This window comes from Hemitrygon akajei, chromosome 5 (genome assembly GCF_048418815.1).
Source record: "Hemitrygon akajei chromosome 5, sHemAka1.3, whole genome shotgun sequence".
Lineage (NCBI taxonomy): Eukaryota > Metazoa > Chordata > Chondrichthyes > Myliobatiformes > Dasyatidae > Hemitrygon > Hemitrygon akajei.
In genome coordinates this window covers 129,250,588-129,268,961 of record NC_133128.1, presented here as the reverse complement: position 1 = coordinate 129,268,961, position 18,374 = coordinate 129,250,588, and the positions used below count along the sequence as shown (strand labels likewise).

Genomic DNA, 18,374 nt, shown 5'->3' with positions numbered 1-18,374 from the left:
AAGGACCTGCATTTGTCTTGACCAATCTTTTTCTTTTCACATATCTATAAAAGCTTTTAGTCAGTTTTTATGTTCCCTGCCAGCTTTCTCTCATAATCTTTTTTCCCTTTCCTAATTAAGCCCTTTGTCCTCCTCTGCTGGTCTCTGAATTTCTCCCAGTCCTCAGGTGTGCCGCTTATTTTTGCTAATTTATATGTTTCTTCTTTGGACTTGATTCTATCCCTAATTTTCCTTGTCAGCCACAGGTGCACTACCTTCCCTGGTTTATTCTTTTCCCAAACTGGGATGAACAATTGTTGTAATTCATCCATGCGATCTTTAAATGCTTGCCATTGCATATCCACCATCAACCCTTTAAGTATCATTTGCCAGTCTATCTTAGCTAATTCACATCTCATACCTTCAAAGTTACCCTTCTTCAAGTTCAGAACCTTTGTTTCTGAATTAACTATGTCACTCTCCATCTTAATGAAGAATTCCACCTATTATGGTGGAATTCACCTTATTATGGGCCTCGCACGACAAGTTTGCTAACTAACCCTTCCTCATTGCTCAATACCCAGTCTAGGGTGGCCTGCTCTCTAGTTGGTTCCTCAACATGTTGGTTCAGAAAACCATCCCACATACATTCCAAGAAATCCTCTTCCTCAGCACCCTTACCAACTTGGTTCACCCAATCTATATGTAAATTGAAGTCACCCATTATAACTGCTGTTCCTTTATTGCACGCATTTCTAATTTCCTGTTTAATGCTATCCCCAATCTCAATACTACTGTTAGGTGGCCTGTACACAACTCCCACCAGTGTTTTCTGCCCCTTAGAGTTATGCAGCTCTACCCATATCGATTCCACATCCTCCAGGCTAATGTCCTTCCTTTCTATTGCGTTAATCTCCTCTCTAACCAGCAAGGCTACCCCACCTCCTTTTCTTTCCTGTCTATCCCTCCTGAATATTGAATATCCCTGGATGTTGAGCTCCCATCCTTGGTCACCCTGGAGCCATGTGTCCGTGATCCCAACTATATCATATTCATTAATAACTATCTGCACATTCAATTCATCCACCTTGTTACCAATGCTCCTCGCATTGACACACAAAGCCTTCAGGCTTGTTTTTACAACACTCTTAGCCCTTATACAATTATGTTGAAAAGTGGCTCTTTTTGCTTTTTGCCCTGGATTTGCCTGCCTGCCACTTTTACTTTTCACTTTACTACTTTTTGCTTCTACCCTCATTTTACACCCCTCTGTCTCTCTGCACTTGATCCCATCCCCCTACCACATTAGCTTAAAGCCTCCTGAACAGCAGTAGCAAATGCTCCCCCAGGACATTGGTTCCACTCCAGCCCAGGTGCAGACCGTCCTGTTTATACCTGTCCCACCTCCCCCAGAACTGGTTCCAATGCCCCAGAAATTTGAATCCCTCCCCCTTGCACAATTTTTCAAGCTACGTATTCATCTGAAATATCCTCCTATTTCTACTCTGACTAGGACGTGGCACTGGTAGAGATTATTACCTTTGTGGTCCTACTTTTTAGTTTATCTCCTAACTCCCTAAATTCACCTTGTAGGACCTCATCCTGTTTTTTACCTATATCGTTGGTACCTCTGTGCACCACAACCACTGGCTGTTCACCCTCCCATTCCAGAATGTCCTGCAGCTGCTCAGAGACATCTTTGACCCTTGCACCAGGGAGGCAACATACCATCCTGGAGTCTCATTTGCGGCCGCAGAAACGCCTATCTATTCCCCTTACAATTGAATCCCCTATCACTATAGCTCTCCCACTCCTTTTCCTTCCCTCCTGTGCCGTAGAACCACCCATGGTGCAATGAACTCAGCTGCTGCTACCTTCCCCTGATGAGACATCTCCCCCAATAGTATCCAAAACAGTATATCTGTTTAGGAGGGAGATGACCTCAGGGGACTCCTGCACTACCTGCCTACTGCTACGCTGTCTAGTGGCCACCCCCTTCCCTTTCTGCCTGTGTAGCCTTTGCCTGCGGTGTGGCCAACTCACTGAATGTGCTATTCACAACTTTCTCAGCATCGTGAATGCTTCAATATGAATCCAATCGCAGCTCCAGACACTCAATGTGGTCTGCCAGAAGCTGCACTTGGACACACTTCCTGCACACATAGTCGTCAGGGACACTGGAAGTATCCCTGATTTCCCACATGCTGCAGGATGAACAAACCACGGGGCCAATCTCAGCTGCCATGACCTACCCAATACTTGCCTCAACTTTTGAAACTTTCCCCTTTGAAAGGAACTTACCCGGCCTTACCTCACGGAGTGAAGCTTGTCCTCAGCCTCTTCTCATCGAAGCCTCTCGAGTCAAAGACTCAAATCTCCACTCCTTCACTGGCCGCTTTCCACAGGCCACTCCGCTTGGGGTAACCCTCTATTCATTTGTTTGAGCTTTTCAAATTGCTTGGTCACCTGACCTCGATTGCCCAATCAGCTGCTTTCTGCTGAGTCTGAGCTATTCAAATCTTGATTGTCTAATCAATGGCTTTCTGCTGAGCTATTCAAATTTTGATTGACTTGATTTCACAGTCCAACTGTCAAATTCATTTGTGATTGCTCACCTCACTAGCCTTTTACCCTATCCGACATAATATGCACATGTAGGAAATAGAAAGGCATCCAGACCTCAATGCTTGATCTGCTATTCAATAACTTCTTCAAACATGATATCACTATTCTGCACTCACTCCATATCCCTTTTACAATTCTGTGGCAATACAACCCTTTACGTTGAAGAATGTCATAATTATGAGTTATTGATTGATAGAATCTTAGGAGAAAAGAAGAAATTTCCCATTTCTCCCTCTCACATTTGTATCTTGCAGTTTGACAGTCTCATTAACCAAAGGGATATTTTTTCATTCAAAAATTGCTTCCTGGTTTAAGATGACCTATTATAGTTCTTCATCTATACAATTCATTATTGAGCTGGAACATAAAACAAGAAATAAAGAGTACATCCCATTTTAAAAATAAATCCTGGCATTGTTAAATGAGCTTTACATGATTCTAGAATTTCTACTGCACCCATTACAAAAAGCAAGAAAGATACTCTGGTAGATGTGAAGAGAGTATCAAAACACCAGCATTTGGAATGTGTAACCAGCATTTACTCTGGGTGGGGGGGGGGGGTAACCTTTTCTGTACTGAGAAATTCAATACTGTTGGGAGAAATCCTTTCAGCATAGCAGACAAGGTGCCAAGGAATATGGGAAGTAGATTACTTAACAAGCTGGTCTCCTATCGTAGTTCTGTATCAGGGATGAAATGTTGACTGATAACGGTATATTTCTATGTGGAAACTTACCCAAAATGCACGCTGAAACAACATTAACAAAACTGATTTCCATCCAGGTATGTATAAGATACTTAGCTATGAAATTTAAAGATATCCAACAAAATAAGCGAACCATCATGTGATATAATTTGTGCCTCAATAGTTACACCAGTGGTCAGTAATAATCTCCTGATAGCATTTATACCATAAGACCATAAGACATACAGTAGGAGCAGAATTAGGCCATTCAGTCCAACGATCCAGCTCAGCCATTTCATAGCGGCTGATTTATTATCCCTCTCAACCCCATTATCTTGCCTTCTCCCTGTAATATTTGATGCCTTGATCACTCAAGAAACTATCAATCTCCACTTTAAATATACCCAATGACTTATCTTCCCCAGTCATTTATGACAATGAATTCCACAGATTCACTATACTCTGGCTAAAGAAATTCCTCCTCATCTCTGTTCTAAATTGACATCCCCCTATTTTGTGTTTTTGCCTTCTGATCCTAGACCCCTGCCACTACAGGCATCATCCAGATCCACTCTGTTTAGGCCTTTCAATATTTAAGAAGTCTCAATGAGATTTCCCCTCATTCTTCTAAACTCCAGCGAGAACGGGCCAGAGCCCTTAAACACTCCTCATACAGGAATTAACCCTTTCATTCCTGGCACAAAGAAGAAAACATTTGCAGATGCTATAGATCCAAGCAACACCCACAAAATGCTGGAGGAACTCAGCAGGCCAAGCAACACTTACAGAAAAGTGTACAGTCAACATTTTGTGTCAAGGCCCTTCAGCAGGACTGAAGGAAAATAAGATAAGGAGTACAGCTGAAAGGTGGGGGGAGGAGAGGGAGAGACACAACATGATAGATGAAACCAGGAGAGGGAGGGGGTGAAGTAAAGAGATGGGAAGTTGGTTAGTGAAAGCAATACAGGGCTGGAGAAAGGGGAGTCTGATAGGAGAGGCAGAAGGCAATGGAAGAAAGAAAAGATGGGGAGGAGCATCAGAGGGCGGTGATGGGCAGCAAAGAGGTAAGGTAAGAGAGGGAAAAGGGGCTGGTGAATGGTGGGGGGGGGGGGGTGGAGAAATGGCCATTACTGGAGGTTTGAGAAATTGATGTTCATGCTATCAGGTTGGAGGCTCCTTCTGGTGCTCCTCCCCCCTCCCCACTTTTCTTTCTTCTATGGCATTCTGTCCTCTCGCATCAGACTCAGCCTTCTCCAACCCTGTATCTCTTTCACCAGTCAACTTCACAACTCTTAACATCACCCCTCCCCCTCCTGATTTCACCTGTCACCTTGTGTTTCTCCCTCTCCCCCCCCCCCCCCCCCACCACCTTTTAACTCTACTCCTCTTCTCTTTTTTACTCCAGTCCTGCTGAAGGGCCTCGGCCCAAAATGTCGACTGCACTCTTTTGCATAGATGCTGCCTGGCCTGCTGAGTTCCTGCAGCATTTTGTGTTTGTTCCTTTCATTCCTGGAAGCATTTTCATGAACTTCCTCAGGACCCTCTCCGATGGCAACACATCTTTTCTTCAATAAGGGCTCAAAAGCTGCTCACAATAATCCAAGTGCAATCTGACCAATGCCTTATAAAGCCTCAATACTATATCCTTTCTGTTATATTCTAGACCTCTTGAAATGAGTGCCTACATTGTATTTGCCTTTCTTACCTGACTCAAACTGCAATTTAACCTTTTTGGAATCCTGCGTGATGACTCCCAAGACTCTCTGATTTTTGAATTTTCCCTCCAGTTAGAAGATAGCTTATACCTTTATCCCTTCCACCAAAGTGATTGACCATACACTTCTCCACACTATATTCCATGTTCCACTTCTCTGCCATTTTCCTTATCCATCTAAGTCCTTGTGCAGACTTCCTACTTCCTCAGCACTGTCTCTTCATCTTTCTTTTGTATCATCCACAAATTTGGTCAAAAAGCCATCATTTCCATCATCCAAATCATTGATATATAACATGAAAAGAAGTGGTCCCAACACCGATTTCTGTGGAACACCTCTGGCAGCCAACCAGAAAAAGGCCGCCTTAATTTCCACACTATTCCTCCTGCCAGTCAGCTAATCTTCTATCCATGTTAATATCTTTCCTGTAATATCTTGGACATTTATCTTATTAAGAGGCTTCATGTGCGGCACTTTGTCAAAAGCCTCTGAAAATCAAAGTATACAACATCCACTGATTCTTCTTCTTAAAAAATGGTGTGACATTTACAATTTTCCAGTCCTCTGGAAACTTTCCAGAATCTAGTGATTCTTGAAAGATCATTACTAATGCCTCCACAATCTTTTCAGCTACCTGATGGGGTGTCGTCCATCTAATCCAGATGATTTATCTACCTTCAGACCTTACAACTTTCCAAGCATCTTCTGCTTAACAATAGCAACTATACTCACGTCTATTTCTTGATACTCTCAACTTTCTGGCAAACTGCTAGAAAGTAAAAACTGACACAAAGTAAGTTTGTCTGTATTAAAGTATTCAAGAATTACTCCTTATAACCCTGAGAAATAACTTTCACTGAAAACATGTGAAGAAACTACAGTAAAAGAGGATCACCACTTATTGGATTTCAACACCATTAAGAAATCAATCGTCCAGAGCTCTATATTCTTATGTATGAGGAGTATAATGCATAGATCACTAACATCATTGACATAATAGTTACATGCTGTAAGTCTGATACAGGAGCTATCATTAAAAAGGCAACTAATTTCTATGCTAGATGAAATTGAAATGTTTTTGTAAAAATCTGAGCTTTGAACCAGTTAAAATTCCAGGGCAATTATCACCAATCTATAATAAAAAATTTATTAACCCTGCAAAATGAAACTACTGCTAATTGGAATGTAGTTTCCTATGCAAGAAAATTGGTCTTTCAGTCAAAGAGCTATAGAGTTGGAAAGATGATGAAGTCTATTATTAAGGATAAGGATTCAAGGACCATACTTGGAGAACTGTGAGCAGTTTTGGGCCCCTTATATAAGAAAAGATGTGCTGCCATTAGAGAGGTTCCAGAGGATTATCCCAGGAAATAAAGGGTTAATATATGAAGAGCATTTATTGGCTCTGGGCCTGTACTCGTTGGAGTTCAGAAGAATGAGGGGGATCTTATTGAAGCCTATTGAATAATGAAAGGCCTAGATACAATGGATGTGGAGATGATGATTCCTATAGTGGGGAGAGTCTAGGACAAGACAGCACAGCCTCAGAATAGAGGGAAATCCACTTAGAACAGAGATGAGGAATTTTTTTTTAGGCAGAGGGTGGTATTCATTGCCACAGACAGCTTGTGTAGGCCAAGTAATTGGGTATATTTAAGATGAAGGTTGATCAGATCCTAATTAAGCAGAGCATCAAAGGTTATGGGATGAAGACAGAAAACAAGGTTGAGAGGATAATCTATCAGTCATGATGGAAAGGCAGGGCAGACTTGATGGACTGAATGGCCTAATTCTGCTTCTGTGTCATGTCTTATGATATGTGGAGAATTGTTATGTATACTCAACAACAGTAAAGGTCTAATTCAATGATTTCTAAAAGGCTTGCACAACACTGGTAAACTCTTAATGAATGAGATGCATTTTTCTTTCAAGAGCAATATGCAAGTGTAGTTTCAACCAATAGAATTCTTGCCTCGTTCCAAGGAAGTATTCCAGGAGAAGACATAGTCTATTATTGTCCCAGCCAACATTTATATTTCATCCAATGTCCAAAAGAGGTGATCTGGTTTTTTAATGAATCGGTGTTTTCACATTACTGTTTGTAAATTGACTGCTGCATATTTTACTATTGTGAACGTTGTAAACTTTTAGTATCAAAAAATTAGATCTCCTCATACTATAAAATGCATTATATATATGGGGAGATTTGATAGACATAATTAAGATTATGAGGGGTATATAAGGGTAAATGCAAGCAGGCTTTTTCCCACTGAGGTTAAGAGAGACTAGAACTAGAAGTCATGGGTTAAGGGTGAAATGTGAAATATGTAAGGGGATCCTACCACTAAACAATCTCTTTATCTCCCCACCCCTCCCCCCCTTTTCCACAGGGATCGCTCCCACTGTGATTCCCTTGACCATCCACCCCTCCCGACTAATCTCCCTCTAAGCACTTAACCCTGAAAGCAGCCATAGTGTGGCACCCGTGCATACACTGTCTCCCTCACTTCTACACATGGTCCCAAGCAGCCCTTCCAAGTGAAGCAAACTTCATCTGCAAATCTGCTGTGTTCATCTTTTGTGTCTGGTGCTCCCAATGCAGACCCGTCGTAAATTGGGGGACCACTTCATTTAGCACTTTTGCACCATCTGCCACAAGTAACACTTCCCAGTGACCAAACATTTTCATTCCAATTCCCATTCCTGTTTCTACATGCCTCCTCCTGTAGCAAGATGAGACCACCCTCAGGATGAAGGAGCAACACCTTATATTCTGTCTGGGTACCCTCCAAACTGTGGCATGAATATCAATTTCTCCTTCTGGTAAACAAATTCCTCCCCCCCCCCCCCCCACTTCCTCTATTCCTCACTCTGACCATTTACTTCTTCTCATCTGGCTATTACTTCCCCCTGGGTCCCTTCTTCATTCCCTTTCTCATATGGTCCACCCTCCTCTCCTATAAAGTTCCTTTCTACTCCAGGCCTTGACCTTTCCCATTCTCCTGGCCTCACTTATCACCTTCTAACTAGACTCTTTTCCATCCCACACTTCTTTATTTTGGTATCTTCTGCCTTCCTTCTCAGTCTTGAATAAGGGCCTGAAAGTCAACAGCTTATTCTTTTCAATAGATGCTGCCTGTCCTGCTGAGTTCCTCCAGTGTTCTGTGAGTATTAATATGCAAGGGGAACCTGATGGGAAACTTCTTCACCCAGAGGGTAGTGCGAGTAAAGAACCAACTGCCTATGGAAGTATTGGATGCAGGTTCATTTTCAACATTTACGGGAAATTTGGATAAGTACATGGATGGGAGGGGTATGGTCTGGGAGCAAGTGGATGAGACTAGGCAGAATATCAGTTCGGCATATACAAGATGGGGCACAGGGCCTGTTTTCTGTTCTGTAGTACTCCACATACACTAGTTCCTCCTTTTTCCACAGCAATTTACTTGAAGTACAAGCAGACCCCTTAAACTTTCAGTAAAAATATTTACTTATAGAATGTATGTTTCTTTTAATCGATACAAATCCATATAAAGGCCTTTAACTATCAAAATACATAGTAATTACTTGAATTGCAGTCTGGTATCTATACCAATCTACAGGTATTTGTGAATTTAAGTTAATGCAAATAAAAACATCTTACTGCTGCTTTTAAATCCTCATTCTGTTCCTCTATTATTTTCATAATATTCTCCAAATTTTCATCTCCTTCTGAGATACTCAAGTCATCATCAGGAGCAATCTGAACAAAACATAATAAAAACAGAACAATGTAAATGAAAAATCGCATTATTTATTATAATGATTTATTGCAGCACAGTTTCAACTACTTACAAGTAATGCCTTACGAATCCCAAACTCACAGCATTTTTTTTTGTAATTTTTTTTTAATTGAAGTTCATCTAACAAACACTTCCATAAGATGTATTTCAGACATTGTACATATATATCACAAAATCTCCACAAAGTATTTTCTGGGGTATACACTTATAGAAAAGAATGGAAAGAAAAAACAAGCAAAAGGAAAGAACTATGTACAAGTAGGGAGTGATCTTTTTTTTTTACAACAGATTCATTGATTTGTGAGAATAAAATCAGGCCTATGAGGCATTATGTAGTTAAACCATTTTTCCCAGTATGAATCAAATTGTTCCAGCTTATGATTAACAGATGCTGTTATCTTCTCCATTTTGTAAATGTCCATTGTAATTTCCATCCATGTATTTAAAGTTGGGCTCTCCTGTGATAACCATTTCCTAGTAAGAGTCTTTTTACCAGCTACCAACAGTATATTCATTAAATATTTATCTCTTTTCAATCATTCTTGAGGTATATATCCAAAATATATGGTCTTACTCTCCAAGGGTATTTCACATTTAAAGATGTCTTGTAGGGCATTATGTATCCCCCTCCAATAGTTTTTGATAACAGGGCAGTCCCAAAAAATATGATAATGATTTGCATTTTGATTTCCACAATTTCTGCAGCAAACAGGGAGGTTACCATCATAATGGGATTTCTGAGAGGGTGCAATAAAATATCTTATCAAGTTTTTCCATCCAAACTCCCTCCATTTCTGTGAATTGGTACACTTCCATTGATATCTCCATATTGTTGTCCATTGTTCCTCAGATATAATTATCCCTCCTTCCTTCTCCCATTTTGTTTTAATGTATGAAGTCGAATGTGTTTTAAGATTTGACAACCCCTTATACATGCTTGAAATGATTCTACTACCATTATCTGAATTATACGCTTTTCTAAAGAGCTCTATCAAGCATGTATTTGCCTTGGTTACATTTTTAAGCATCTTATTAACATATTGTCGCATCTGTAAATACCGATAAAAATCTTGTTTTTATAATAAGTGTTTCTCTTTAAGCATTTCAAAACTGAAGTGTTTCTTCTTTCATTATGTTGCAAAGAACTGTTATTCCTTTAGCTGTCCAGTCCTTAAATCTAGCAACCTAAATTGATGCAATCCTTTGAACAATATGGTCAATTATCAGGATACAAGATCAACATAGATAAAACCCAATTACTTTCATATTACTATAGACCACCAAGAGAAGTTGAAAGTTGATACCCCTGGGCACGGCACACAGAGTCTTTCAAATATTTGGGCATCATTATGCCAAAAGATTTGGCAAAATTATCAGAATGTAATTATCAGCCTTTATATAAAACAATTAAGGAAGATGTGGCAAGATGGAGCCTGATTCCTTTTTTTCAGTTTCAGTTCAAGGATTGAGTCTATTTAAATGAATATACTGCCCAGACTGTTATATCTCTTTCAGACCCTACCAATATAGATTAATCAAAATCAATTCAATGAATGGAACAAAATGCTATCAAGGTATATTTGGCAGGGTAAAAGGCTTAGAGTTCATCTCAAAACTTTGCAATTAGCAAAGGAAAAGGGGGGATGGGGCTTGCCTTCTCTTAGAGATTATTATTTTGCAGTACAGTTGAGAGCTGTGATATGCTGGTGCAACCCATCATATGACACTCAATGGAAAAACATTGAGGAATGGGTACTTCGCATCCCCATTCAAGCAATTTTGGCTGATAACAACCTGCAAAGGTACATAAATACTATTGATAACCCATGGGTGAAATTGACTCTTAAAATATGGAAAACCACTATAAAAGAATATAATCTAGAGGGAGATATTGCAATTCTTAAATGGTGTGCATATGACTCTGATTTAACTCACAGCACTTTAAGATTAGTCAAATACTTTTGCCTACATGTTGGTCCACCTTCTTTAATACAAGAGATTCTATAATTGCTGAAAATCTAGAATACACACAAAATGAAGGAAGAACTCAGCAAATCAGGCAGCATTTCAGATTGTTTAATGTCATTTCCTGTATACAAGTGTAAGGAGAACAAAATAATTGTTACTATGGATTCAATGCAGCATAAAAAAGCACAAGAGATAAAGAGCTTAATAATAATAAAACACAATAAATATAAATTATGTAAGATAGCTTATATACTGTACATTGGTTGATTGTTTGTCCATAAAGAGGTGTTAGGCTATACATAAGGTGCCTGACTGAGAATAATAAAGTAATGGTGGAGTTGGTGGGTGGAGTTGTTGATTAGTCTTACTACTTGGCAATACAGTTTTTGAGTTTGATGGTCCTGGCGTGAATACTATGTAGTCTCCTCCCTGATGGATATAAGACAAACAGTCCATGAGCAGGGTGTGTAGGATTCTTTATGATGTTACTGGCCCTTTTTGTGCAATCTTTCCGTATTTATGTCATTGATGGTGGGTAGGCTGGTGCCAGTGATGCATTGGGCTGTTTTGATTACTCGTTGTAGAGCCTTCCTGTCTGCCACAGTGCAGTTTCCTTGCCAAGCAGTGATGCAACTTGTTAGGATGCTCTGAATTGCACATCTGTAGAATGATGAGAGTATAGATGTTTCAAAGACCAGCTGTCTTTACCCTCCTCACAAAATAGAAGTGTTGGTGAGCTTTCTTGTCCATGTAGGATGTGTTCTGGAACCATGAAAGGTTGTGTGTGATGTGCACTCCCAAGAGTTTGAAACTGCTTGCAGTTTCCACTGCTGTGCCACCGATGAAAAGGAGCATGTGAGTGGTGCAAGTTCTCCTGAAATCCCCAACTATCTCCTTTGTCTTGTTAACATTAACGAAGAGGATATTTGCCCGGTACCAAGCCTCGAACACTTCCACCTCCTCTCTGTAGGCCTTCTCATCATTGTTGGTGATAACACCCACCACTGTCGTGTCATCAGCGAACTTGACAATGTGATTTCTTGGGTGTTTGGCCATGCAGTCATATCTGAGTAGAGAGTACAGCAATGGAGCAATGGGCTCAGCACACAGCCCTGGAGGGCATGTGTAGAGGATGATGGGGAGGGAGGAGCAGGTCTGAGGGCTATTCGTTAGGAAGTCCCACACACAGTTGCACTATAGTGTATTTAGACCAAGGAGTTGGAGTCTGTTAACCAAGGTCTGTGGGACAATAGTATTGAATGCTGAACTGAAATCCAGAACACACATGTTTCGATGTTTGCACTGAGACCCTTCATCAGGACAGGAAAGCCAGAGTAAGGAGATGGGGGGGGGGGGGCAAAGGGAAAGAATTCAAGCTGGCAGTTGACAGGTGAGACCAGTTGTGGGGGAGGGGACATGAAGTAAGAAGCTGGGAGGGAAGGACAGGTGAAGAGGTAAAGGGATGAAGATCAAGGAATCTAATAAGAGAAGGCAGGGGACCATGGAAGAAAAGGGAAGGAGGAGGGTAACCAGAGGCAGTTAACTGGGTAGCTGAGGAAAAGAGAAGAGAGAAGAGAGATGAGAAAAGTGTAACCAGAATGGGGAATGGTATAAGACAGAAGGGGAGAAATAACCATAAGTTAGAGAAATCAATTTGCATGCCATATAGTTGGAGGCTACCCAGACAAAATGTGAGGTGTTGCTCCTCCAAACTGAGTTTGACTTTATCATGGCAGCTGAGGAAGTCATGGACTCATGCCATCAGGTTGGAGGCTACCCAAGTGGAATACGAAGTATTGCTACCCCAAATTGAGTTTGGCCTCACATCCATTTTCCATAGGGTTTCTCTACCACCCTCCACTTTCCATAGAGATTGCACACTACATGATTCCCTGTCCACTCATTCCTCCCCACTGATCTCCCTCCTAGTACATATCCCAGCAAGCATAACAAATGCTACACCTGTCCCTACACTTCTTTCCTCACTATCATTCGGGTCCTTAAACAGTCCTTCCAGGTGATGTGACATTTCACCTGCAATTCTTTCAGGGTCATCTGTTGTATACAGTGCAGCCTCTTCTATATCAGTTGGATCTAACATGGATTGTCAAGCAGCTATGTACTGTCCATCAACAAAAGGCAGGATCTCCCAGTGGGCACGGACTTCAATTCGACTTCCCATTCTGACATGTCTATCTATTGCCAATCTCAGGGTGGAGTAGCAACACCACATAGATGGGATAGCCTCCAGCCTGATGGTATGAACATTAATTTCTCAATCTTCCAGTAATTTCTTCTCCCTCCCCCTTCTTTCTTACTGCATTGCCCACCCTGGATACTTTCTCACCTCTTCTCTTCTCCTCACCTCCCCATCATCTCCATCTAGTTCTCCTCCTCCTTCCCTTTCTTCCATGGTCTACCATCCTCTCTTATCAGACTCCTTCTTCTTCAGCCCTTTATCTCTCCACCAATCCCTCCCAGCTTCTTACTTTATCCCCTCTCCTACCCAACCATCTGATCTCACCTATCGCCTGCCAGTACATTCCACTCCGTAGATGCTGCCTGAAAATGATAAGCATTTTAAAACATTCTTTACAAGCAATTTCAAACATATGCAGAGTTCACCCACCACCTCCAGTACAACTAGGTGCAGATGCAGAGTACTCCATATAGTTTTCAAAGCTCTGCAGCCAGAATGCAAACAGGCAAGAAGATTATGCTTGTTTTAAAGAAAATCCAAATAGATTTCCATAAATTTCCTTCTACTAAAATGTTAAATACATGGAATTAAAGGCACTTTACAATACTTCCCTTCCACTTTCAGATTTCACTTTTATAACAAAAATACTAAAATCCAAATAACTATATTTTTCAAGTATATTAAATAGTTAACACTTTTGTCACAGGACTATTCAATCTTATGTGAACATCTTTGGTTAGCAGTTGATTAGAGTAAATTCCTTGACATTACATTCTTTCAGGATAATCACACACACAGGGTTTTTTTAAAATATGCAAACCTTACAATTTTGGATTTGGATCTAGTATTTGTGTGTACGATGGACAGCTTTATTTAATGAAACATACACAGAATGATATTATAAACATGATCATGAAAGGAATCACATTTTTATGTCCGAGTATATGTCACTTTCTAACACAATATTTTTAACCATCCTACTGTTGATGGGAAATAATGAGATAAATTTTGCTCAGAAGTATTACATATGGGCCCCCACTATTAAGAATCCATACAAACATGGATTATTTAAATTTGCTAGCCAATCTGCATCAATTTTACAACTGTATTCTGAACTTGAAGTCCCCTTTGCTGTGAGCAAAGGGTTGTTGTATTTTCCCAATGGATATCATGTGCAGTCTGCTGCAATACATAAAGCATGTTAGATATGGTACAGGTGTAGGAACCTCATCACTTCCATAAAGAGGAACAATTGCAAGGGAAGAAATATTAAGTGATTTAGCTAGCTTAAAGTTAAATAATCTTAAAATTTTTTTGATTTTAAATCAAGTACATGAAGTTTATGTGGAAGGAGAAGGGGGCAGTACTTGATGCCTCAGATCAACTTCACAGAATGTTGTGGTAGGAGTTAACAGTGATAATACTGGAGCAAAATAATGAAAAAAGAGAAACATCAGAAGTCAGAAGAAGCTGGGGGAAGGGTGGAATATGAAATATTTTTTTCTAGCAATTAGATTTCAGTTCTTATCCTAGTAAGCAGCACATTCTCTATTTTTTTGGATTAAATTCCTCATCCAACAAACAGTAACACTGTGAGCTTTTTGAATTGCTCAATCTACAAAATAGCCCGCATTAGATAACAGAATCCATCTATATTTGAGCTTTGCAAACTCACTGATTTTCTTTTATTTCTTCTGACAAGTCAACTGTCTTACATACGTTAAGTAATTGAGGAAAGATCTGACAAAAGGAATATGGAAAGCTGTGAATCAATTTGTAGGCTACTTTTGTCCTCTTCGTAACTAATGTCCTATCTTTATGTATTAGCAAATTTAGCAATAATCCTTCCACTTCTGTCATCGAAGTCATTTATATAAACTGTTAAAAAAAAACAATCACTGTGGCATAGTATATATAGCATCTTACTAACCAGAAATGAGGAGCATTTCTGGGCTCATTTTCAGTGTGCATTTGAGTTGGCCATCATAATTCACAGATTTACCATTATCATGAAAAGATTGAAGATAAAACACAATTCAAAGGTAACTACCAATGAAACAGGAAGGCTGAGGATTGGGCATTTAAGCATTAATTAAAGAAATGCAATGAATAGGAAAGTGGAATGCAGGAGAGTGGGCTGGTGAGAGAGAAGAAGAAGAAAGGATAGCTTTAATGGGCAGGCAATAAAGTAAAATATTAGCTAGAATTAATGCAGACCCCTCACAAATTAGGGAAATTAGATTGTGGAATACCACAGGCTTCCCAATAATCAGTAGCAGCTAGACAAACATATGCAGGCACATTACAGAAAGATGTAAAGGTAACAGGATTGTTGTGGGGATGATTTTAAATTCCATATTATTGACTGGGATTCCCTTGCTGCCAGGGACTCAGATGGGGAAGAAAGTGTTTGGGATATACAGAAGGGTGTCTTGAAACAATGTGTAGATAATCCAACTAGGAATGGAGCCATGCTGAATTTTTATTGGGGAAGGAGTCAGACTGGTTTAAATTTCAACAGTTTGGGGAACAGTGAGTATAATTCTTTAATTTTTAAGATAGATAAGGATAAGACTGGCCCTTGGGTGCACGTTCTAAATTGGGGTGGTGTTGGAAGAAACTAATTAGAACAGTACTTTTCAGAAAATGCAGGGCAGTTGTTTGAGGGTAAATCAATATCTGAGATGTGGGACTCTACTAAAGGCCAATTGAATGAAATTGAAATCATGCTTGACCAATCTGCTAAAGGTTTTCAAACTTGCAACTGGCAAGACAGGAGTTCAGCAGTCGATGTATTTGCCATTTCTGAAGGCATTTGATATGGTGCCACACATGAAATAATTGAATATAATTAAATGATTTTTCACCTTTCAGTGAGATCAATGGGTATGGTGCAGTGATATCAGCTTCTCAACATCAGGCTGTCTCAGATCTCCACATTCAGTAATTTGAAGTCTGTTTTGTTGCTTTGAAAGAAGTTGGGCAACTGCACATAAGCCACTAAATATGATGTTGGAAAGGCAATAAAGAACACCTTGATCTTTTCTACAGTGCAAGATAGTATTCAAAGATTTCTTTCTGCAACCTAAAGTTTTGACATGATTTTTTTGAACCTTGGCTTCAGCTCAGTCACTTTGTAAAGAAATCTTCCTATACCCTTCCTGTTAGTTCCTCATTACAAGTTTACAGGAATTGATTTATTACCCAATCTGGAATTTGGATCAAGAAAATATCCTGAAATCTCTCTCAGTTTCAAAATGTACATAAAAGCATCTCAGGCAGCTTCCTTTTGAGAACCATCTGATTTCTGTGTGCAACAGCAAGTGTTCAAACAGTTCATCATTTTCAATAAAAAGCTCTTAAAATAATCAGGATTTGAGAACATGGAACTTGTTTTTATTTACTACTGTGATAACAGTATTTAATGGTTTGTGCAGCCAATTACATAGGATTTTTTGTGACAAGATATTGTCTGTGAGTTACACAGATAGTAAATACGCAGCTATAGCCTTTTTCAAGAAGGTAATAATCCCATGGTGGCATCCTATTATTGATGGCGCCAATCTGTTGCACAAGCAAGAATGTTGGTGAGTAGAATGTCATTCTCTTTGAAAAATTGCTCAGCATCCCTAAGTATTGATTACCCTTTATAGCTGTTTCTAGTCCCCTTGCAAACAACAACTCTTGAACCTTGCTTTCATCTTTTATGAAGCAAACATAACCAAGAAGCAAAGATTCATTGATTAGCAAAGTTGGCTCAACCAAGTACATAGTAAATTCTGTTGTTCTAAGTATGTTGCACAATGAGTCTTCCACATTCTCAGACATTTCATCTATTCATCTTTGAACAGAGTTGTCGCTGAGTGGAATCACTTTAATTATTTGCTCTGGTGACTTATGCAAAACTGTCTTCAGAACTTCCCTTACTGCCAGCAGAATCAGTTCTTCTTTTATTGTATGGGGCTTTACAGATTTAACAATGAGCAATAAAATGTGATATGAAGCATGCAGACCATCACAGTTTTGTTGAGAAGTACTGACAAACATGTTTTGAAGTGCTCTCCATTTCTGAAAGTTTTCACAAAGTGACTGAAAAAAAGCCAAGTTTTTGTTTGCTTTATTAGAGTGTATCCTCTTCAAATGTTCAAGGAACCTGACTGTTTTATTGGCTATTTGAAAAACACTTTTCCACAAAATAAACACATTGGCTGTTGGTTGCTTGGAGCAGGCATAAATCCATATTTCAGGTACTCCACACTATACTGTCTGAACTTCTTTTTTGTTTGGTCTGCTTCTGCCATTTTCACTATGGATTAATGATCTCAGTCAATTGTCTTTTGTTTAAGTCCAACCTAAAGTGCTGCGATCAATAAAGGGGAAAGTTCTGCCATCAACAAAACTTGGGCAATACCTGACTCTCTGCCTGAAAATACATAAAGTAGGGCAGCAATATTTTGGTTGGGCCATGGGCAAGAGAAATGCAGTCAAGACCATTTAAAAGGGCAGTTTCTGAGCTTTACCCCATTGAATGCCATACCCTAACTCACAGGAATTGCATCATTGTATGATTAAATAATGTCAATCATATCAGCAAACACTGTACTACAGTATAATTCTCCGTAACTTCCGCTACCTCCAATGGGATCCCACTACCAAGCACATCTTTCCCTCCCCCTGCTTCCTGCTTTCTGCAGGGATCGCTCCCTACGCAACTCCCTTGTCCACTCGTCCCGTCCCCCCCCCATCCATTCCCACCGATCTCCCTCCTGGCACTTATCCTTGTAAGCGGAACAAGTGCTACACCTGCCCTTACACTTCCTCCTTCACCACCATTCAGGGCCCCAGACAGTCCTTCCAGGTGAGGCGACACTTCACCTGTGAGTTGGCTGGTGCGGTATACTGCATCCGGTGCTCCCGGTGTGGCCTTTTATATATTGGTGAGACCCGACGCAGACTGGGAGACCATTTCGCTGAACACCTATGCTCGGTCCGCCAGAGAAAGCAGGATCTCCCAGTGGCCACACATTTTAATTCCACGTCCCATTCCCATTCTGATATGTCTATCTAGTGCCTCCTCTACTGTCAAGATGAATCCACACTCAGGTTGGAAGAACAACACCTTATATACCGTCTGGGTAGCCTCCAACCTGATGGCATGAACATTGACTTCTTTAACTTCCGTTAATGCCCCTCCTTCCCTTCTTACCCCATCCCTGACATATTTAATTGTTTGTTTTTTTTTCTCTCTCTCTGCCCATCACCCTGCCTGTTCTCCATCTCCCTCTGGTGCTCCCCCCTCCCCCTTTCTTTCTCCCGAGGCCTCCCGTCCCATAATCCTTTCCCTTCTCCAGCTCTGTATCACTTTCGCCAATCACCTTTCCAGCTCTTAGCTTCATCTCACCCCTCCGGTTTTCTCCTAT

General features: G+C 40.2%; 1 protein-coding gene across 2 annotated transcripts in view; it reads right to left on the bottom strand.

Annotated features, from left to right (window-relative positions):
* The window catches only part of spag16 (sperm associated antigen 16), a 773,550-nt gene that overhangs the window by 737,011 nt on the left and 18,165 nt on the right, over window positions 1–18,374 (bottom strand). For both annotated transcript variants that reach the window (XM_073046458.1, XM_073046459.1), the window contains exon 3: window positions 8,648–8,746. In XM_073046458.1, coding sequence (XP_072902559.1) covers window positions 8,648–8,746 — 99 coding nt within the window. The remainder of the gene's footprint in view (window positions 1–8,647; window positions 8,747–18,374) is intronic.